General features: G+C 51.9%; 1 protein-coding gene across 1 annotated transcript; it reads right to left on the minus strand.

Moving 5' to 3' along the window:
• Nucleotides 1–681: 681 nt before the first annotated feature.
• Nucleotides 682–19846, minus strand: TIPE1 (TNF alpha induced protein 8 like 1). Its single transcript, XM_086410051.1, has 2 exons — nt 19748–19846; nt 682–3251 (listed from the first exon to the last, which is right to left on the minus strand). Exon 2 carries the CDS (start codon nt 3244–3246, stop codon nt 2686–2688), a length of 561 nt encoding a protein of 186 aa, XP_086266177.1. The 5' UTR covers nt 3247–3251; nt 19748–19846; the 3' UTR covers nt 682–2685.
• Nucleotides 19847–22783: the final 2937 nt, after the last annotated feature.

A 22783-nucleotide genomic window follows, 5' to 3' on the forward strand; every position in this document is an offset into this window, starting at 1 on the left:
GGTTTCAACAGGGCCAGGAGACGCTTGCCTGGGGCTGCCTGCAGAAGCTAGGCAGCAGGACAGAGCCAGAGGCAATGGTGCTCCCTGGGCCTAAGCTACGTGAGGAGACCCCAGCCAAGAGGGGTACTGAGTTTTGTACGGTCAGTTGGGAATCACTTACCACTTCCACATCCTGGGTGCTAGCAGAGAGGCAGAGCGCTGGGTGCGATGTGGCAGGGCAGGGCAGAGCATCTCTGGACACAAAGAAGCCTCCCCTTTACCCCAAGGGCCTGGTGAGCCGAGCCGCCCCGCCGCAGGTCACAGTGAGGAGCGGTACCAAGCCCCCTCTGTGCTGCCAAAGCCAAGCTGTGCCACCTCTGCTAGGGTGTCATCAAGCCCAGCGGGAATTCAGCCTGCCAGCAGCCTGTGAACCTATGACATTTGTGTGCAATCTGGAGTTATTTTCTTTTTTTATTTCGGCTGTGCTGTGTCTTCGTTGCCATGCTCAAGCTTAAGTTGCCCTGTGGCAGGTGGGATCTTAGTTCCTGGACCGAGGATGGAGGCTGTGTTCCCTGCGTTGGAAGGCAGATTCTCAACCACTGGACCACCAGGGAAGTCCCCAAACTTGATTTTTAATAGGTAGAAACCCCGGGCAGGTGAGAGAAGGCTATCAGATGCTTTTATTTACATAGTTCTCTTTGGTTCTTTTTAAAATTCTTTTTATTTGGCTGCACCAGGTCTTTGTTGTGGTACGTGGGATCTAGTACCCTGACCAGGGACTGAACCCGGGCCCCCGCATTGGAAGTGTGGAGTCTTAGCCACTGGACCACCAGGGAAGTCCCGGTTCTTTTTTTTTTCTAAATTAAATCTCAAGTGTATGAAAAGAGTCAAGACAACAAGTCCAAAGCCTTGTCACGTGGATGTCCTTCAGCCAGCAGAGCAGAGGGCAAAGAATTTCATCTGGGGCTTCTCGGTGTAATCAAAATACACGTTTGTTCTTGAACTTGAGGATCTGTCTCTTGGCACACAAAGGGGGTAAGTTGCTTTGGAAGTCGAAGGTAGAGAGGGGAACAGCTGACTGTTGGGTGGAAGCCTTTGGCTTTTTCAGGGCAGCTGAAACCAAACAGAAATGCTGCCCTGGATCTGGGGTCCTAATCTACTAGCCAGCCCAGCAGGCCATGGAGAGGCAAAAGGGAGTGGTGAGGACTGTGGCAGAGCAAAGACAGGCCGCCTCTGCAGCTTCACCAACGGGCAGTGCAGGTGAGTTTTCTAGAGTTTTCAAGATCCACTGATAGATTGGGACATGCAATTTCCTTGGTTTCAAGTGTTGGCAACTAATTCCAAATGTCTCAAACACTGAATGAGGCTAAGCAAACCCATCTTCTCACCTAATACGGCCTGCAGCCCTCCTGTTGGCAGTGTTTCCCCTAAACAGACCAGATTCTACAGAAATGGACATTGTTCCCCCTCCCTCGGGGTGCTCAAAACAACCCGACACAGCCAGACCTGCAGGGGGTTTCACAATCTTTTACAACCTGTGCCCACTTCTAACCAACAGATTGCAGATACACCCCCCACACCCCCACGTGTCCATCCATGCCCCAAGTTAAGCATTGTCCCACCTGCTGGGTGTTGCCAAAGCCAAGGTTTGTTGAGCTTTGTCTCTGAGGCCTGTCTTATAAAAACAAGTGTTTATGTGTATTTGTTTTCCAAATATGAAATGATCCTTTAAAAACAGGCATGTGTCTCAGATGGCTTTCCCAACGGCCTTCATCGGAGGCGCACTCTGACCACTCCCTCCTGGGAGTCAGGGCCACGATGCCAAGCAGACAGAGGGGCATCCTCACCAGTAGGCCTGAGCCCACCACAGCCCTCACCACGGCTCCCTGGCGTCATTTTCTGAGCTGCGGAGCAAAGTGCCCAGCCTGGGAGGCTGAGACAACGGAAGCTTGTTTGCTTAGCTCAGGAGGCCCGACATCAAGGTGTGGGCTGGGCCGGTGTCCCAGGCTCTCTCCCAGCTTTTGGTGCTGGCTTGCAGCTCTTGGCATTCCTTGTCTTATAGACACATCCGCCCAGTCTCTGCCTCCACCTTCACATAGCATTCTCCCTCTTGACTCTGTGCACATGTCCCCTTCTCAAAAGGACCCCAAGTCATGGTGGATTAGGGGCTGCCTGGCTCCAATATGAACTCATGGCAACCAATTACATCAGCAATCACCCAATTTTCAGATCAGGTCACATTCACAGGTCCCAGGGGTTAGGACTTCATCCGGGAAATGGGAGGTGGGGTGGGGTGAGACAGTTCACTCTGTAACACCCCCTTTCTCCTGGTTCCCTGTGACCCTCTCTGCGGGAATGAAAAAGCCCAAGTAACACTAAAGTGAGAAGCCCCCAGCTGTCAGAGACACCCAGTGATTTGAGGGGTACAGACGGTGGCTTAAGGGGCATAGTTCAGATGGTGCCAGAGCAGGCAGGGGTCTCCAGGTGCCTGGGAGAGGCCGCAGGCACAGGCAGACTGAGCCGGGCTCTAAGCCCGGTGAGACTGGGCCCGAGGACAGGGGACCCGGGTCTTTGGAGCTGCACAGTCACCTGTGTGTGTGTGTTGGGCGAGGGGTGATTGGCCAGAGTCAGACAGGAAGGAAAGGGTTAGCTCCGTCCCACTTAAAGCTGCGCCCCCTGCAAGCAACCGCAGCGGTTCGGAGGTTGTCATATGCTGTCCTCATCCAGCATCCGGGTGAGGCCGTCGCAGATCCGGCGCAGGTGGGAGCGGTAGGGCTCAGCAGGGCTGTAGAGCGCCGCCAGGAAGTCGCAGTCGGCCAGGTGGCCGAACACGTGGTTGATGCGGCCGTGGGACTTGGCGGTCAGGTGCGCGCCGGCCGCCTGGTGCAGCAGGTCCCGGCACTCGAGCAGGGTGGCGGCCAGCACGCGCCGGTCGAAGGTGAAGTCCACCTGGTGGAAGCTGACAGCGGTCATGGCCAGGCGGCGCGCCTGCTGCCGCAAGCGCTGCAGCCGCGCCAGCTCCTCGGCGCCCAGCTGCCCGGCGCGCAGCAGGACGCCCAGCTTCACCGCCACCTTGACCAGGTTCTTGACCAGCTTCTGGGCCTCCTTGCGGCTGCGGGTGAACTCCTTGGTGGCGCGGTACAACTCGTCCAGCACCTCGCTGCTGGTGTCGTCAATGAAGGCGGACGCCACTGCCCGGGAGGCCATCTTGCTCAGGAGCTTCTTCTGGGCCTGGAGGGCCAGGCTCTTGGTGCTGAAGGTGTCCATCTGTCCTGCGAGGGGAGACACACAGACCTGCCGTCAGCCCGCGGGGCCCAGCTGTGAGGGGCTTTCAGGGGCAGGCAGCTAATGCTGGAGATCTGTCTTCCCCATCCGAGAAATGGGCGCGCGCCACCAGCCTATCCCCAGCGGAGCCCACGTACCCACACCACAGAGGTACTGGGTGTGCAGAGCTGACTGGGAGACCTTTCCTCCCCGCTGCACCAAACATAGCAAGTGCCGCCATCTGCGATGCTGCAAGAGCCCTTAGCAGGGGCTCCTCAGCAGATCAAGAAGGCCCTGGACAAAGGGACAGGTAACAAGATGGGGAGGGAATCCCAGGCAGGAAGATTACGGAGCTCCAAGGCCTAGGGAAGAGAAATTCAGAGTTGTTGGAGGACCGGATGCAGAAACTTGTGAACAAATAGCAAAAGCTATTTTTAGGAAAAGCTTGTAAAAACAAACAACATTCACACTGAAGAGATAATGACCCAAGGGACCCTAAGGGACCTAAGGGAATTTGTTTCTTAAAGGAATTAATGTGTAGTGGTGAAATCTGGGCAGGGCCTTCTGTTATGGTTTATTACAGAATATAGATCCCTGTGTTATACCCTAGGACCTGTGGTTTAGCCATTTCTGTAAACAATACTTTGCACCTACTTTTCCCAAACTCCCAACTAATCCCAGACTTGCAACTGCAAGTCTGTTGTCTATGTCTTTATTTTTGGCTGTTCTGGGTCTTTGTTGCTTCGTGGGCTTTCTCTAGTTGTAGCAGGTGGGGGCTACTCTAGTTGCGGATCACAGACTTCTCATTGCGATGGCTTCTTTTTTTTCTGAGCTTGGGCTCTAGGCACATAGGGTTCAGTAGTTGTGACAGACAGGCTTAGTTGCTCCATGGCATGTCGGATCTTCCAAGATCAGGGATTGAACCTGTGTCTCCTGCATTGGCAGGCAGATTCTTAAACTGCTCCACCAGGGAAGTCCTGTTCTCTATGTCTGTGGGTCTGTTTCTGTTTCGTTCAGTTCAGTTCATTCACTCACTCATGTCCCATCTTTGCGACCCCATGGACTGCAACACTGCCAGGCTTCCCTGTCCATCACCAACTCCCAGAGCTTGCTCAGACTCATGTCCATCGAGTTGGTGATGCCATCCAACCATCTAATCCTCTGTCTTCCTCTTCTCCTCCTGCCTTCGATCTTTCCCACATCAGGGTCTTTTCCAGTGAGTTAGTTCTTGCATCAGGTGGCCAAAGTATTGGAGCTTCAGCTTCAGCATCAGTCCTTCCAGTGAATATTCAGGACTGATCTCCTTTAGGATGGACTGGTTGGATCTCCTTGCAGTCCAAGGGACTCTCAAGAGTCTTCTCCAACACCACAGTTCAAAGACATCAGTTCTTCCGCGCTCAGCTTTCTTTATAGTCCAACTCTCACATCCATACATGACTACTGGAACAACCATAGCTTTAACTAGACAGACCTTTGTAGGCATAGTAATGTCTCTGCTTTTTAATATGCTGTCTAGGTTGGTCATAGCTTTTCTTCCAAGGAGCAAGCGTCTTTTAATTTCCCGGCTGCAGTCACCATCTGCAGTGATTTTGGAGCCCCCAAAAATAGTCTGTCACTGTTTCCATGTTCCCCATCTATTTGCCATAAAGTGATAGGACAAGATGCCATGATTCTAGTTTTCTGAATGTTGAGTTTTAAGCCAGCTTTTTCACTCTCCTCTTTCACTTTCATCAAGAGGCTCTTGAGTTCTTCATTTTCTGCCATAAGGGTGGTGGTATCTGCGTATCTGAGGTTATTGATATTTCTTCCGGCAATCTTGATTCCAGCTTGTGCTTCTTCAGCCCAGCATTTCTCATGATATACTCTGCATATAAGTTAAATAGGCAGGGTGACAATATACAGCCTTAACGTACTCCTTTCCAGATTTGGAACCAATCTGTTGTTCCATGTCCAGTTCTACTTGATGCTTTTTGACCTGCATACAAGATTTCTCAGGAAGCAGGTAGGGTGATCTGGTGTTCCCATCTCCTGAAGTATTTTCCACAGTTTGTCCTGATCCACACAGTCAAAGCATAGTCAATAATAGCAGTAGTAGATGTTTTTCTGGAACTCTTGCTTTTTCGATGATCCAGTGGATGTTGGCAATTTGATCTCTGGTTCCTCTGCCTTTTCTAAATCCAGCTTGAACATCTGGAAGTTCACAGTTCACATACTGTTGAACCCTGGCTTGGAGAATTTTGAGCATTACTTTACTAGCATGTGAGATGAATGCAACTGTGTGGTAGTTTGAACATTCTTTGGCATTGCCTTTCTTTGGGATTTGAATGAAAACTGATCTTTTCCAGTCCTGTGGCCACTGCTGAGTTTTCCAAATTTGCTGGCATACTGAGTGCAGTACTTTCATAGCATCATCTTTTAGGATTTGAAATAGCTCAACTGGAATTCCATCACCTCCACTAGCTTTGTAGTGATGCTTCCTAAGGCCCACTTGACTTCACATTCCAGGATGTCTGGCTCTAGGTGAGTGATCACACCGTGATTATCTGGGTCATAAAGATCTTTTTTGTATAGCTCTCCTGTGTATTCTTGCCACCTCTTCTTAATATCTTCTGCTTCTGTTAGGTCCATACCATTTCTGTCCTTTTTTGTGCCCATCTTTGCATGAAATGTCCCCTTGGTGTCTCTCAATGTCCCCTTGGTGTCTCTCAATGTCCCCTGGTGTCTTTGTTTTGTAGACAAGTTCATTAGTGCCATAGGTCCCACATATAAGTGGTACCGTACATGGTATTTGTCTTTCTGTGACTTAGTCCTCTTAGTAGGAGAACCTCTGGGTCTGTCCATGTTGCTGCCTATGGCATTATTTCATTCTTTTTATGGCTGAGTGATAGTCCATTGTATATGTAAACCACATCTTTATCCACTCATCTATTGACGGACATTTGGTGGCTCCCATGTCCTGGCTGCTATGAACATTGGGCTGCATGTATCTTTTTGAGTTATAGTTTTGTCCAGATATGTGCCCAGGAGTGGGATTGCTAGATCATCTGGCAGCGCTATTTTTAGATTTTTGAGGAACCTGCATACTGTTCTCCATAGTGACTGCACCAATTTCCATTTTCACTAATAGTATGGAAGGGTTCCCTGTTCTCCACACCCTGTCCAGCATTTACTATTGACCTTTAACGATGGCCATTCTAAGAGGATGACAGAGGCTGAGATGGCTGGATGGCACCACTGACTCGATGGACATGAGTTTGAGCAAGCTCCGGGAGTTGGTGATGGACAGGGAGGCCTGGCGTGCTGCAGTCCATGGGGTCACAAAGAGTTGGACAGGACCGAGCAACTGAACTGAACTGATTCTAAGAGGTGTGGGGTGATACCTCATTGTAGTTTTGATTTGCATTTCTCTTCTATCAGCGATGTTGAGCATCTTTTATTGTGCCTATTGGCCATCTGAATGTCTTTGAAGAAATGTCTATTTAGGTCTGTCCATTTTCTGATTGGGATGTTTGTTTTTTCTGTTACTGAGTTGTATGAACTGATTATATATTTTGGATATTAATGAGTAGGGCCTTCTGAATCCCACTACACGTGAGCCCTGGCTCCAGCCTCACAAACCCACTGTAGCCTTGCTGTGAGCTGAGAAGGGCTCAGGATGAGTGAGTACAGGGGGTCCTGGCCTCATTGCACAGCTCCATGAGACAGGGTCCCAGCCCCAGCCTCAGGCTGTTCAGGGTGGAGGAGGAGCGCAGTTAGCAACCCCCCATCTCCCCAACCCCGTGAGTTTACAGCAGACATCCCTAAGGCCTTAGTCAGGCCCTGGATGAGTTAGAGGGCAGCAGCTGGCTGGGGTTCCCCAGGGCCATTTGTGGGGTTTTTGGAAGCACAGCGTTCTGATGACTCCTCTGATACAGAAACACTGACATGCATCAGCTTCCACCCAGGAAAGGACCGGGCAGGTGGCCAAGGTGAGTGGCAGGCTGGTGCTCTTGGAATAGCAGCCACGCCTCTGACTGCAGAAGCCTGGATTTCTGCCTGTCCCTTATGTCCTGCCTACCATGGCCATCTTCCAGATTTCTCAGGCTCTGAAGCCTCCCCCTCAGCACCAGAATTCTTCCTAAACTGAACATCTGGGCATAGTCCTTTCCTTCTAAGAACCAGCTGGAAGCTCCTCATGGCTCTTGAGACCAAGCCCCACACTCCATTTGGATCCCTGCCTCTTCCCTGGTGAACTCCTATACATCCCTCAATACCTTAGCCCCCAAACCCCTGCCTCTTCCTTGGTGGACTCATATATATGCCCCAAAGCCCTGGCCTCCAAGCCCCTGCCTCTTCCCCTGGCAGCTTCATCCTTCAGCTCAGCCTGGACACCACCTCTAGGAAGCCATCCCTGAACAGCCAAACTGACAGTGAGGTCCCTCCTATGAGTCACCCAGCACCCAGGCATCCCCCGTCCCTGCTGCACACCCTGGCTTTGCTGCCTCAGTGGTCTGCCTCACCACAGGTCCCAGGGGACAAAATGGCGTGATTCCCTATCCACTCTGTTTCTGGAGACTCCAGAAACATCTGTCCAATGAATGAGGTAGCCTGAGACCCACCCCCAGCCCTCCCCCGCTGCTGCCCCAGGCTCTGGTCAGAATCCACCCCACCCCAGCTGCAGGCCAGCCAGACCAGGAATGCCATGTGGGTGCCCACTCAGCCACAGGAGCCCCCACAAAGCCCCTCTTTGTGTGAGCTCAGACGCCGGGAGGAGTCCAACCCTCAGCCGCCCTCTTGCTGCCCACAGAGGTCAGGATAGGCCTGGTGGTGAATGACCTGGGCCTCCCTGCCCCCTACACCAGTCTCAGACCCTGTCCACAGGCTGGGGCCAGAGCGGGGTGCGAGTGACTCAGCATCACATGGCAGGCCCTGAGCAGTGGCCGGTGCCTGTTTCACAACTTCTGCCTGGTATTCTACTGAGCTTGCCCATTTGCAGAAGAAACCAGGCTCAGGGAGGCTTAGCCATTTCCCCAAGGCCACACAGCAACACAGGGACCGCCTGCCCCACCCTCTCTGCACCCCAGCTACCTCTGCCTTTCCTAGTTGATTCCTGGGAGTCAGCCTCAGTCTTGGGGTGCTGGGAGATATCCCCTGTGACAAAACCAGCCCTGATATCTGAGGCCTGCTCCTGGCTCTGACCATGTGGCCAAGCAACATAACTGCCCTATGCCTCCGTTTCCTCTGTAAAATGGAAGATGGTGACTGTCAGGATGGAGAACTGACTCCATCCCAGGGCAGAAACTTGTGGCCAACCTGAGAGCCCCCCCAACCCCCAGGCTGTGAGCTTTCCCTGGGCAAGAGGCTGGACCACTGTCTTGACTTCTGACCTTCAAGCTCTGCGTCCTTTAGCTCTCTGAAAAGACCTATTTCTCTATATTCTCAGCAAGGATGCCTTCTCAACAATTTCTCTAGAACAGTCTATTCTTTTTCTTTTTGATCACACTAGGTGGCATATGGGATCTTAGTTCCTGGGATCAAATCCACACCCCCTGCATTGCAAGCACAGAGTCTTAACCACTGGACCGCCAGGGAAGTCTCTAGGGCATTCTATTCTGTTCCCTCTATGGGCACCCCTCCTGCTCTCATCACCTGTAAACTGCTCCCCATTCAAGTCTCAGAGTTACTGTCACCTCCTCCCGGAAGACTCCCGGATGTCCCAGGCTGTGCCGGGTGCCCTTTTGGCTCCCATGGTTCCATGGGTGTCCGTCCTCCATTGCAGCCCTGAGCGCTTGGTTTCAGTGTCCATCACACCAGGCCTGAGGGTGTGGGCAGGGGCTGTATGTTTCTTGCTCTGGCGGCCAGCCTGGGGCCTAGTACCCAGCAGGCACCCAGTAAGTGTGTGTTGAATGAATAAGGGGAGGGATGTCTGCAGACATTGGAACCCAGAGGGAACTCCCAACACCCTGGGTCCCCCAGTTTACAAATGGACAAACTGAGTCTCAGAGACAGGAGAAGGCCTTTCCCTAGATCCCAAGAACCCTGGCACTCAGGTCTTTCTGCCCTATTCCATTACTGTGTGACCCCAGGCAGGGCTCTGCCCCTCTCTGGGCCTTGACCTTCCAGTCTGCAAGTCCTGAGCTTGTGCATGTTGGTTCAGAGGGGAGGCTGGTCCTATTTACTGGCTTCACCCCACCCTACCCTGCCAAGCATAGGAGGAAGAGGGGTGGGGGGTGGAGTGGGAGACTCCACACTCTTAGCCCCTCCGGCCAGTCCCCAGATCTGTGACACCTGGACCAGCCCAGCTGCATGGTAGCCCCACCCTTCTCCTCCATCCATTGTTCTATCAGAAACGCCACCCCCTCTAAGCAGCCAGACAGGGAGATGACTACTCTCCCGGGGGAGCACTCTGGGGACCAAAATAGACCCCAGCCTTCCTTCCTGCCAGCTGTGCTCATCGAGGTCCAAGGGCAGGCCAGCTGGGAGGGGCCTGGCGGGGGCAGGGCCTTCCCAGGGTCTGCCCAGCGGACCCAATGCCAGATCACCCCACTGCCATCACGAGCCAGAAATGCCCAATGAAGCCAGGGCTCGACTGGAACGCTCATTCAGGTTCTCAGTGAGTGTTTATTCAGCACCAGCTGTGTCCCAGGGCTGGGGATATGTGTGCTAAGTCGCTTCAGTCCTGTCTTACTCTTTGTGACCCCATGGACTGTAACCCTCCAGGCTCCTCTGTCCATGGGATTTCACAGGCAAGAATACTGGAATGGGTTGCCATTTCCTCCTTTAGGGGATCTTCCTGACCCAGGGATTGAACCCGGTTCTCCTGCTCGTCAGGCAGATTCTATAGCTGGACCAGAAGAGACTGGGTCCCTGCCTCCCCAGGCCTGCTAGATCCCGTGCCACCTCCTTGTTCCAAAATAATTTGGGTGCCCTCACTTCCCTGAAACAGAGTCCACAGGCAGCATTGTCCACCCACCAGTATAAAAATAAAATTAATAGGTGGTGAGAACAGTGAGCAGGATTGTACAGGCGAACTCTGGAATATTTCTTTAAAAAAAATTTTTTTTTTTGGCCATGCCGCACAGGATGCAGGATCTTAGTTCCCCAAACAGGGATAGAACCTGTGCCCCCAGCATTTGGAGTTGGGAATCTTAGCCACTGGACCACAAGGGAAGTCCCTGGAGTGTTTCAGGTTCTGTGCCTCCATCTGGGTTTACACGAATGTAAAAAGTCATTACAGTGGGTGGTTGCAAAGCAATGTGAATACACTAAAACCCAGCGAATTGTAAACCTTCAAGGGGTGAATTTTATGGGGTATGAATTAGATCTCGATTTAAAAAAACCCGACATTTCTCCAAAGAAGGTATACAAATGGCCAATAAGCAGGTGAAAAGATGCTTAACATCACTGGCTAGGAGGAAAATGGAAGTCGAGCTCATAATATAATACCTCACCCCATAAGAACGGCTACTGCCAGAAATACAGACAATAAACAGGGCTGGCGAGGCTGGGAGAAACAAGCCCTCATCCAAGGCTGGTAGAAACAGAAGATGGTGCAGCTACCATGGGAAACCGTTTTCTGGCAGGTCCTCGAACAAACACAGTTACCACATGACCCAGCGATTCTGCTCCTAAGCATCAACCTCGCCCAAGAAATGAAAATATATGTTCGCGTAGAAACGTACACACACGTGGGCATAGATAGCAGCACATTTGTACTAGCCAAAACACGGAAATGACACAAACACCCACCCACATACAGATGGACAATCAAATATGGTCCCTCCACACACGGGAGCATCACTCAGCCCTGAAAAGGGGTGAAGCCCTGACACTCGCTACCACATGGATGGACCCTGGGAACACAGTGCTCAGTGAGAGATGCAGACACAGAAGGACGCACAGGGTGTGACTCCACTGACGGGAAGCGTGCAGAGCAGGCCGATCCGCAGACACAGTGGGTTCCTGTTGTCAGGGGCTGGGGAGCACAGAATGGAGAGTGATTGCTAATGGAAACAGGATGTCTTCTGGGGGTAGAAGAATGTTTTGGAATGTGAACACTTTAGTGAATTTTACAATACGTGAATTATACATCATCAAGCTGAACACTCACTGCATCTGTATCCAGTGGACATATTTTATACCTTTGTGCCCCTTACTATATATTTGTTGTTGTTTAGTCACTAAGTTGTGTCTGACTCTTTGTGACACCCTGGACTGTAACCCGCCAGGTGTCTCTGTCCATGGGATTTCCCAAGCAAGAATACTGGAGTGGATTGCCAGGAATCAAACTGACAGGCGGATTCTTTACCGCTGAGCCACCAGGGAAGCCTATATAGATATAATGCCTCACTTTAAAAATGTTAAATAGGGTTTTCCTGATGTCTCAGTGGTAAAGAATCTGCTTGTCAATGCAGGAGAAATGGGTTTGATCCCTGATCTGGGAGCAACTAAGCCCACGTGCCACAACTACTGAGCCTCTGTTCCAGAGCCTGGGAGCTGCGACTACTGAGCCCACGAGCCACAGCTACTGAAGCCCATGCGCCCTAGGGCCCGTGCTCTGCATCGAGAAGCCGCAGCAATGAGCAGCCTGCGCCTCAACTAGAGAGTAGCCCCTGCTTGCCCCAACTACAAAAAGCCCACACAGCAACAAAGGCCCAACACAGCCAAAAATAATAAATAATTTTTTAAAAATGTTAAATAAATTGGGACTTCCCTGATGGTCCAGGGGTTAAGACTCTGTGCTTCTAATCCTGGAGGTGTGGGTTCAGTCTCTAGCTGGAGAACTAAGATCCCACATGTCTCATGGCCAAAAAAAAAAACAAACATAAAATAGAACCAATATTGTAACAAAATTCCAACAAAGACTTTAAGAGCTTCCCCTGGTGGCTCAGTAATAATAAATCTGCCTAAATGCAGGAAACATGGGTTTGATCCCTGATGCGGGAAGACCCCACATGCCGCGAAGCAACTAAGCCCATGAGCCACGACCATCGAGCCTGTGCTCTGGAGCCCGGGAACGGCAACTTCTGAAGCCCGAGCGCCCTCGAGCCCAACCTCCACAACAGGGGCAGTCACTGCAATGAGAAGCCCGAGCACTGGAGCAACTAGAGAAAAGCCCACGCAGCAATGGAGACCCAGCACAGCCAAAAACAAACAAAATTATAAAGTAAATAGATAAATGAAAACGGTCCACATAAGAAAACAAAAATCTTCAAAAAAAGAAAACCTCAGGCCCACTGCACTCAAGGATGGAGTGAATCTGTCAGAGGTTTGCCCCTTAATGAAGCATCGCAGTGAACATGTAGATACAAATTTCTATCAAAAAAAGAACTCCAAAGGTACCATCTGTTTGTAGGACATATGGCAGGTTAACCTTAAAAATGCATTCCAGTATACATCAGGTGCAGACAAATACTGTTTGACTCCACTTATACCTAGAATAGTCAAATTCATAGAAAGTACATTGGTAGATGCCAGGACGTGAGGAAGCTGTGAGCTGAGGGGCCGCCCTGAGCATGGCTGGATGCCTAGTGTCCCTGGTCCCTGCCCCCGGAATGCAAGCACATCCCGTTATTATCACAAGTGGGGGGAAAAGCCCTCTGAATTTCCAAAACAGCCACCTAAGAGGGGTCACCCCTGCTGGAAGGAGGAGACAGCAGGAACCAATGAACGTGGAATAAACAGGATAATTTCAGAGACGAATAAGGCCTGGGTGGGAAGCAGTGACAGCCAGGGATGGCAGGTGACCTAGGCCAGTGGTCAGGAAGTTTTCCTGGAGGAGGAGCCCCTGCAGCTGGGACTGGAAGGGCGGGGTCTGAAGAAAGGTGAGCCAGGCAGAGGGAACAGCAGGTGCAAAGGCCCTGGGGCAGGGCAGTGCAGAGAGGAGACGGAAGGCTGGTCCCCAGCCTCCGAGGAGCCCACTGTCCAAGTCCTCCCACAGCTCTGAGGTCTCCCCACCGAGACTCCAGACTAGCCCCAGCCCCCGAGGGCAGCTTTCCCATCTGTGAAATGAGTGTCCAGTCACTGAGTCCCTGACTCTGTCAACTCCTGTTCTCTATGTTCTTCTCAGAACCCTGGCCTTCCATCCCTACCTCAGACTTTTGCCCTCTGCCAACCCCACTTTGTCTCTTTGGCTCTGACCTTTGTCCTTGCCCCCATTTTGGACACTCCAGCTCCTAAACTGACCAGACATTGACCTGGAGCCTCGGACTGCTCTAGACATGCAGCATCCTTTCCTTGCCCAGGCAGGGGCAGGGAGGCAGGACTCTGTGAGCCCTCCCAGAGGGGAAGGGCACCCAGCCTGGCAGATCTGTTCCTCCCAATCCTTTCAGTCCCCAAACTCTGGAGGAGGGCCAACCCCCATCCCTGCACCATCAGTGACCTTCCCCAGTTCATCTCCTCTCTCACTGTCCCTGCAACATGCTAGGCACGGTCCAGCCTTGGGGTCTCCACCAGGTGGGGAGACTCTCCCCACGGCCCTCCATCCAACCTGAACTGAGCACGCTGTGGGTGGCCTCTCCATGCACACATTCCCGGTGCTGGATGCTGGACATGGGGGTGATGGGGATTCCGCCCCAACTCCCAGGGGCCCTTCCTAGGCGCACTGGGAATGCTACATCTCATCCCATTCACCACCTGCTGGAAAGAGCCACCAGCTCTCCGGGGTTGGGGGTGGGGGGGATGTAGGCGTGTAGGTACATATGTATGTTTTCCATAAACCTTCCTGACATAAAGGATGTGTACCGTGCAACTTAAGAAAATAGCAAACCTCGCTGTAAATTTCATGCAGCCAGTTGATGCTCGATAAACATTCTCAGTGAGTTTTGCCTAATGCGGTGGTGGTGGTGGTGTTAAGTCGCTAAGTCGTGTCTATTTTGTGACTCCATGGACTACAGCCCATCAGGCTCCTCTGTCCATGGGATTTCCCAGGCAAGAATACTGGAGTGGGTTGCTGTTTCCTCCTCCAGGGGATCTTCCTGACCCAGGGATCGAACCCATGTCTCCTGAATTGGCAGACGGGTTCTTTAGCACTGAGCCACCAGGAAACCCCAATTGTAAAACTGGTACCAATAGCCAATCTGTGGTTGCTATGGATAAATGAAAGCAGTTCTGACATGGATGTTCCTGGATCTTCTCTTTCATACAAACAGAGAAAACTTGGACTTCACTTACTCGTCAGCCAGGTGACAGACTTTTTTGCAGAATCCAACAGTGGTTTTCCTATAGGAGGGAATATCCCTTCAAGGTTTTTTGTGCTATTTGAAAGCAAGCAACTAGAGACACACCACCCTTTAATTTTCATTATTGACATTACCTGGAATTATACCGGGGGTGGCAAACCCTGGCCAGCTGCCTGTTTTTGTAAAGTTTTATTGGCACTCAGCCATGCCAATTTGTGTACATATTAAAGCACAGCCTTGAATAGAGGGAACAGAGGCTGTACGGCTTACAAAGCCAAAAATATTTACTATCTGGCCCTTTATAGAAAAAGGCTGGCCAACCTCTGGATTAGATGATGACTGAACAATACATCAAACCCTGATTTGTAGCATCTGCCAATATCCATGGTGTAAATTCTCTTGCCATGGCCAGTTTCAAGCTTCCAACCTGACCATGGAGTTGGAACAAACTGCTCACCATTTCCACCAAACAGAAATAACCTCGAGAGCATAGAGGTCATTGCACAATGCAGTAAAATAATTAGAAAGGATATATTTTTTCTTTTCTTGGCTGCACTGCCTGGCATGAGGGATCTTAGTTTCCAGACCAGAGATGGAACCTGTGCCCCCTTCATTGGAAGGTCGGAGTCTTAAGCACCGGACCACCAAGGAAGTCCTGAAAGGATTTTTGACCATTTATGACCTTTGCTTTTTTATAAGTTATTTTGAAGTATTTAAGTCACATACCATAAACTCCATGCTTTTAAAGTGTACAATTCAGTGGGTTTTATATATTCACTGACCTGGGTAACCATCACCACTATTTAATTCTGAAACATTCTCATCCCTCCAGAAAGAAACCCCAGCCCTTGAACTTCCCTGGTTGTCCAGTGGCTAAGATCCCAAGAATGGGACCCAGTTCAATCCCTGCTCAGGGAACTGGATCCCGCATGCATGGCATATAAGAGTTTGTAAGCCACAGCAAAGTTCAAAGATCCCAGTGCAACCAAGTAAATAAAATATATCTATATCTATATATTTTATTTATTATTCTTTCTTGGGAGAAGGAATGATGGATCTGCATTGTTGCACCTGGGCTTTAGTTGCGCCAAGTGGGGCCTACCCTTGGTTGCAGGGTGTGGGTTTCTCATTGCAGTGGCTTCTCTTGTTGGTGCACAGAGGCTCTAGGTGCTTGGGCTTCAGTAGTTGCAGCACGTGGGCTCAGTATTCGCAGCTCACAGGCTCTAGAGAGCAGGCTCAGTAGCTGTGGTGCACGGGTTTAGTTGCCCTGAGACATATGGATCGTCCTAGACCAGAGATCAAACCAGTGTCCTCTGCATTGCAAGGCAGATTCTTAACCACTGGACCACCAGGGAAGTCCCCTTTTTTTTTTTTTTTAATAAATCCCATCCCCATCAGAAGTCACGCCCCATCCCCTCCTCCAGGCCCTGGCAACCACTAATTTACTTTCCATCTCCATGAATTTGCCTATTTTTTCATATAAATGGAATCACACAGTCTGTGTCTGGCTTCTCTCACTGGGCATCCCATTTTCAAGGTTTATCTGCCTTGTAACAAGTGTCAGGCCTTCACTCCTTTTTATGGCTGGATAGTATTCTGTAGCTCTGTGGGTGTTTTTCTTCTTTTTGGCAGTGCCATGCAGCTTGTGCCATTAATTTATCCACCAGGGATGGAACCTGGGTCCCCTGCAGTGAAAGCTGGGAGTCCTAACCACTGGACCGCCAGGGAATTCCCATCCATACCTTTGTTTTAAATATAATGTATTTGACTGTAAGTTCACAGCCTGTCATTATTTAAAATTTATTTTTTCTTCCAGTTTTATTGACAGTCTGTCATTTTTAATAACGACTGGGTGGCAAAATTGGGATATTAACAACTGGGTGGCAAAATTCCTAACAGTACAGCAAGTGACTCCGATGATTGGGGTGAGGCCGGCTCCGGCATGCCACAGGTCCACGGAGCAGCCTGCCCTCCACATGAATTCTTCATGTCCCAACAAAGGGCATCAATAATTGATGGGCCTGCTCAGCGAGGCCAGGGCTACCACCCCACCTCTCTCCCTCAGCCCCGGCTGCAGGGGCCCAGGGAAGCCTGGGGTTGGGGTGGGGGCTCCGGGCCTCCGCTCTCCATGGTAAATGCCCCCACGATCCTTGTTCCCATTCCATACCCTCCGCCAATACCAGAGCACCTGCTGTTTCCAGCCAACACCAGGGTACCCGCTGCTTCCAGCCCTTTATCAACCATCACTCAGACCTCACATTTGGCGCCCATTTGGATATGTAGAAAGTGGGGCTGGGGGCAACCTGTTTGAGGTGGGGGCTGGGGAGGGGATACCAGTGGTTCTCAAACCGGGTTTCCCAGAGCCTTCGGGGGCCACCCCAAGGATGGGCAGGCTCTGCCTGCCTGCCAGGCTGCGGCAAAAACTGAGACACTTTCCACAGTGGTCAGATCTCCACTGAAGAAAGATCAGGGATTGGGCGAGGGACGGGGGTTGGGGGTAAAGAATGGATGGGCAAAAATGAATGTTGGGAGACCGAAGCCCACCCCACTGCAGAGAAGGACAGGAGAGGCTGGGACTCAGTCTGATTTTTAACAGCAAGTGGCAGAGGTTCGAGGGTCACCCACTGGGAAGGACTGTGGACACAGCCCTTTAGAGTCCGGCTCCACCCACTTCTCACCTCTGCGCAGCCTCCATCCTGTCTCTGGTCCCCGTCCCCTGTCCCGGGTTCCTCTCCGGAGAAGCCGCCAGAGGGCGCTAGTGAACACCCGAGTCCCCCTCCTTTGCCCACAGCCCTTCAGGGCTCCCACCCCCCTCAAAGTAAAATCCCAAGTCCTCCCGTGGCCCACAAGGCCATGCACGACCTTCTCCGTCCCTTCCCTGCGCTCCCCTCCTTCCTCTCTCCCCCTCATTCACTTTGCTCCTGACACACAGGCCTCCTGGTTGTTCCACCAGCACATGGAGCCTGGTGCTGCCCCAGGGCCTTTGCATGGGTTGTGCCCTCTGCCTGGATTGCCCCTCGTCTCTGCATGGCTATTTCTTTCTTGCCATTGAGCTTCAATTCAAATCTCACTTTCTCAGGAGTCCCTCCCAAATTCCCCACCTCAACTAACTTCCCCATCCATCTGTCTCTCCAGTCCTTCATGCAATTACAGCTAAGCCTAATGACTTTCTCTGGATGAATGTCTGTGAGCTGAATCCGGGTGGGAGGGAGGGGTGCACCACGTGGACCTGGGTCATTGCTGGGTCCTAGGCACCCTGCACCAGGCTTGGCTCACAGTAGGCACCCAGAACCAGTTTGTTGAATGAATAGATGGCCTTTCGGTGCCAGAAAGGAAGTCAGAGATGTCGTCCAAGGGCCCCACTATCCAGCCAGGGAAACTGAGGCAAAGAGAAAGACAGATATCCTAAGGTCACATAGAAGCAAAACACGAACCCTTCTGGAAGGGTCTCTTCCAGGTGGACACTCCCCAACCTCCACCGCCCCTTTGGACAGAAGGGAAAAGTGAGGCCGGGAGGATGGAGCCTTGGAAGATCCCAAGGACTTGGCCAGAGGTGCCTCCTGAATGCCTCACGTGGTGAGATTCTGGAGGAAGTCGTCTGATGGAGGGGTATATGTGGGGGATTCTGGGGTGAAAGCCCGAGTTCTCTGTAAGGCCAAGTCCTGCCTGTCTCTAGGTCATCTCAGTCTGTAACACCTGGGGCTGAACCTGCACAAGCATGAGTCATTTCTTCAGCACCTGCCTTTGGAGCTATTTGCATGACAATAGCAGGAGTTCTGTCCTAGGCACCCTGTTGTGGCCCCATTTGACAGACAGGGACATTGAGACCTTCTGAATCCATCACATCAGATCACCAAGCAACCAAGAGGCCCCTCCCCTCCTCAGGCCTCAGATGAGGAAACAGGCTCAGGCAGCCCCTGACCTGCCCAAGGCCACACAGCAGAAAGGGATACCACAGGGCCTCCAACCTGTACCTGCCTGACTGGTCTTTTAACTTAGGGACCCCCACCCTCCATCAGAGTGGTGTTCGAGTCCCCAGTTTGCCTCCCCTCAAGAGATCTGGGCACTCACCCACCACTGGCGTCCCAGGCCACTGGGCCTGCCAAGTGGGAGAAGCTCAGCCCAGGTGTTCCTGTGGCTGGGACGACAGTTCTTTGTTCTGGTTTCCATAGGTACAGCGTCCCTGGGTCGGCTCCTCCTCCGCCCCTCCCAGCCACCCAGCTGCCCAGCCTTGGCCCCGCCGGCCCGTGGCCCGGCCCATCTAGGCAACTTGTTATGTTTTAAAGCTGGCTCCTGAGCACCTGGCATTCAGGTAGAAGGAACAGCTCCTGCAAAGGCCCTGAGGCAGGAGCGTGCCTGGTGCGTTGGTGGAGTGTGGCGGCTGTGTGGCTGGAGCAGAGTGAGTGAGGTGGGTGAGGAGGAGGAGGTGGGGACCAGGGGAGAGACATGCAGGGCCCATGTTCCTGTATTTAATCCTGCAAGCTGCCCTCACCCCTGGGGGAGTTATTATGTCCCTCAGACAGGAAACTGAAGCTGGGAGAATGGAATCAACTTGTTCAAGGTACTGGTGGTGAGCGGCAGAGCAGGAACTCCGGTTTGTCTGATTCCAAATTCTGAGCTCCCCAACCACTGGGCTGAACTGCCCTCACCCTGCTATGCTACCCACCCACCCTCAAACCCAGGATGTTCATCTCCCCCAGCTGGGCTGAGACCTGCTCAGGAAGTAACCTCAGAGGCCTGTTTACAGATGGGGCTGCCCCTCCTCCAGCTGAGCCCCCCCAGCTACAGGGAGTGGTGATGCACACAGATCTGGGTCAGGTCAACTGCCAATTACCTCAGTGACGAAGCCCCAGTTCACAGCTGACAAAACTGAGACCAAGGCTTCAGGCTACTGGGGACTCCCAGGTGGCCAGTCTGGGTGGGCCTGGCTCCGCACTCCCTCAGCTGCCTGGATCAGCCAGAAGTCACACACATCCTCACCTCCACGTCTTTGGCCTGGCTGCCCACACCTGGAATGCCCTCCTGGCTCTGGATTCTGGCCCTGGGACCTGGCACCCTGCACTGTGAAACGGGCAGAGTCCATCAGAGTCCTTGTTGTTGGGTGTGCTCTGGTCTCAGAGCACTACCCATGCGGGGGGTGGGGAGGAGGCAGATCAGATATGCCTCCCCTGACCCACAGAGCAAGAGAGACAGAGGGAAAGGGAGAAGAGAGAGGGAGATGGAAACTGAGGCAGGAATACTGATTGAAGGGGGATTGTCAGGGCAGAGGGAGCGAGAGAAACAGAGAGACCAAGTGGCCCCCGAGATATGCTGAGATGCGGGGCGGCCCAGCACCGCTCGCTTACCTGTTCTCTGGGATTCAGTCGTTGGTTCGACCGTCGAGGTTCTGTCCGGCCGCCTCGGAGAGGCCGTTGCTGTGGCTGCGAGACTCGTGCCGGAGGACTGGGACCCGGCGGGGCGGGGCAGGGCAGGAAGCTCGGTCCCGCCCTCCAATTGCCCCGCCCTTCTCTGCGGCCCCGCCTCGCCCCCGCCCGCCCGAAAAGGGCCGCAGTGGGGCCGACGGAGGTGGGGGCGAGCGGGGACTTAGGCTCAGCCAATGGCAGTGCGGGCGGTGTACGAAGAGTCCAATGGGAGAAGGTTGCCGCGCGGGAGGGGTGGGGCCTGGGGCGGGGCCAGGCGGCTTGGGGGATTCCTCCGGAATCACGAAAGGGGCCGGATGCCAGCGGAGAGGCCAACCCCGGGCCAGTCCAAGAAAGGAGAGGAAGGAGACTTGAGTCAAAAACAGAGATATGAGGGCCATGGAGACAAAGCGAGCCAAAAAGAAAAACAGAACAACTCTGTGGCTCTGGGACTGCCCCTTTCTCCCACTGGGACTCCGTTTAAAGAACGGCCCCGGGGAACCCTTAACTACAGAATGACCAGGGAGCCCATTAAAAATGTAGATTGTTGTACCCTCCAGACGAGCTGAATCTAACCCAAGGTTGAAGATACATCTTTCTGGGTTGCAGATAAATTCTCCAGGTTAGGTTTCATTCAGTCGCTACGCGGATGGACCCTGGAGATCCCACCAGGGGACTTCCCAGACCCAGGCACGATGTCCGTGGGAATGAGCCAGGGAGATCTGCAGGAGCCTCCAGGCCGCTGGCGGGTGGGGCGGTGGGGCCAGCTGGGGCCCCCGGAGGATGCAGCTGTGAGTCCTGGGAACCGGACCCAGGAGCAGCTCCCAGAGTCCCTGCCGCTCCATTTCCTCCCGGAATCTCCAACCCTGAGTCCCAGTTGCAGCTAGGACCAGGGGGAGCCAGAGCAGGCTGCACAACCTGTGCAGGTTGAGTCCTATCCTCTACGTGGGGCACACACAACCCTGGCACAGACTTCAGGAGGCAAAAAGAGATGAAATGTCTCTTTATCCCATCCTTTTTTTTGTTGTTGTTTGTTTTTTTTAAATCAGGGGACTGTGACCCAGAGAGTGGAAGTGACTTGCCTGAGGACCTGCAAGCGAAAGTGGCAGGTCCAGGATTTTAACCCAGTAATTTTTGTCCCACCTCCTCCCATTCACAGCCAGGTACTAGTTTCTCATCCGGGACACTGTGTATTGGCATTCCTATGCACTGACATACTGTTGTGTGGAAATTGTATAAATCTTAATTATGTTGAATTGGTTCATAGTGATTTTCAGGTCTACTATATCCTTCTACAGGGGCTTCCCTGGTGGCTCAGATGGTAAAGCGTCTGCCTGCAATGTGGGCGACCCAGGTTCGATCCCTGGATTGGGAAGATACCCTGGAGAAGGAAATGGTGACCCACTCCAGTACTCTTGCCTGGAAAATTCCATGGACAGAGGAGCCTTGAAGGCTACAGTCCATGGGGTCGCAAAGAGTTGGACACGACTGAGCAACTTCACTTCTTCACTTCATATCCTTCTACTCTTCTGTATATTCATTCTATTAATTTTTGAGAGTTTGATATTGAAACTCCAACTAAAATTCTTTATCTACTTAAAAAAATAATTGTAATATATAGTGGAACTATATGTAACCTTGTTCTGCATTTTCCAAGTCTCCTATAAATGTGTTATCATACTTTTGTAATTTAAAACAATAAAATTTTAAAAAATAAAGCCTACAAGCCCACAAATAAGAATGAATAAAAGGAATTCCTTGGTGGTCCAGTGACTAGGACTCCATGCTTTCACCAGGGTGGACACAGGTTAAATCCCTGGTCGGGAAACTAGGATCCCACAAGCCACGAGGCCAAAAAGTAAAAGAATGAATAAGAAGTGCCCAGGAGGGACTTCCCTGGTGGTACAGTCGTTAAGACTCCATACTTTAACTGCAGGGGGCATGGGTTCGATCTTGGGAAACTAAGATTCCACATGCTGGGCAGTGCAGCCAAAAAAGAAAAGTATCCAGGAGGATATGAAGAAATTAGAACCTTCACACTTTGTGGTAGGGATACAAAATGGTGAAACTTCTGTGGAAAATAGCTTGGTCATTTCTCAGAAAACTAAACCTAGAATTACCATCAGATCAGATCAGATCAGATCAGTCGCTCAGTCGTGTCCGACTCTTTGCGACCCCATGAATCGCAGCACGCCAGGCCTCCACTCCTAGGTATATACCCCAAGGAGTTGAAAGGAAGGACTTCAACAAGTATATTTTTTCATAACAATTTTAATAGCAGTATGATTTACACTAGCCTAAAGACGCTTTTGAACTGTGGTGTTGGAGAAGACTCTTGAGAGTCCCTTGGACTGCAAGGAGATCCAACCAGTCCATTCTGAAGGAGATCAGCCCTGGGATTTCTTTGGAAGGAATGATGCTAAAGCTGAAACTCCAGTACTTTGGCCACCTCATGCAAAGAGTTGACTCACTGGAAAAGACTCTGATGCTGGGAGGGATTGGGGGCAGGAGGAGAAGGGGACGACAGAGGATGAGATGGCTGGATGGCATCACTGACTCGATGGACGTGAGTCTGAGTGAACTCTGGGAGTTGGTGATGGACAGGCAGGCCTGGCGTGCTGAGATTCATGGGGTTGCAAAGAGTCGGACACGACTGAGCGACTGAACTGAACTGAACTGAACTGAAAGACAAAATAACCCAAATGTCCATCGACAGAGGAAGGGGTAACAAAATGTTATCCATCCATATGTTATTGTTCAGTTGCTAAGTCTTTGCGACCCCATGGACTATAGCTTACCAAGCTCCTCTGTCCATGGACTTTCCCAGGGAAGAATGCTGGAGAGGGTTGCCATTTCCTTCCCCAGGGGATCTTCCCTGCCCAGGGATCAAACCCACGTTTTTTGCATTGGCAGGCAGGTTCTTTACCACTGAGCCACCTGGGAAACCCAATCCACCCATACAGTGAAATGTGGTGGTGGTGG

This window comes from Bos grunniens, chromosome 7, assembly GCF_055505025.1.
Source record: "Bos grunniens cultivar Pamir isolate PY7600 chromosome 7, Bosgru_T2T1.0, whole genome shotgun sequence".
Taxonomy (NCBI): domain Eukaryota; kingdom Metazoa; phylum Chordata; class Mammalia; order Artiodactyla; family Bovidae; genus Bos; species Bos grunniens.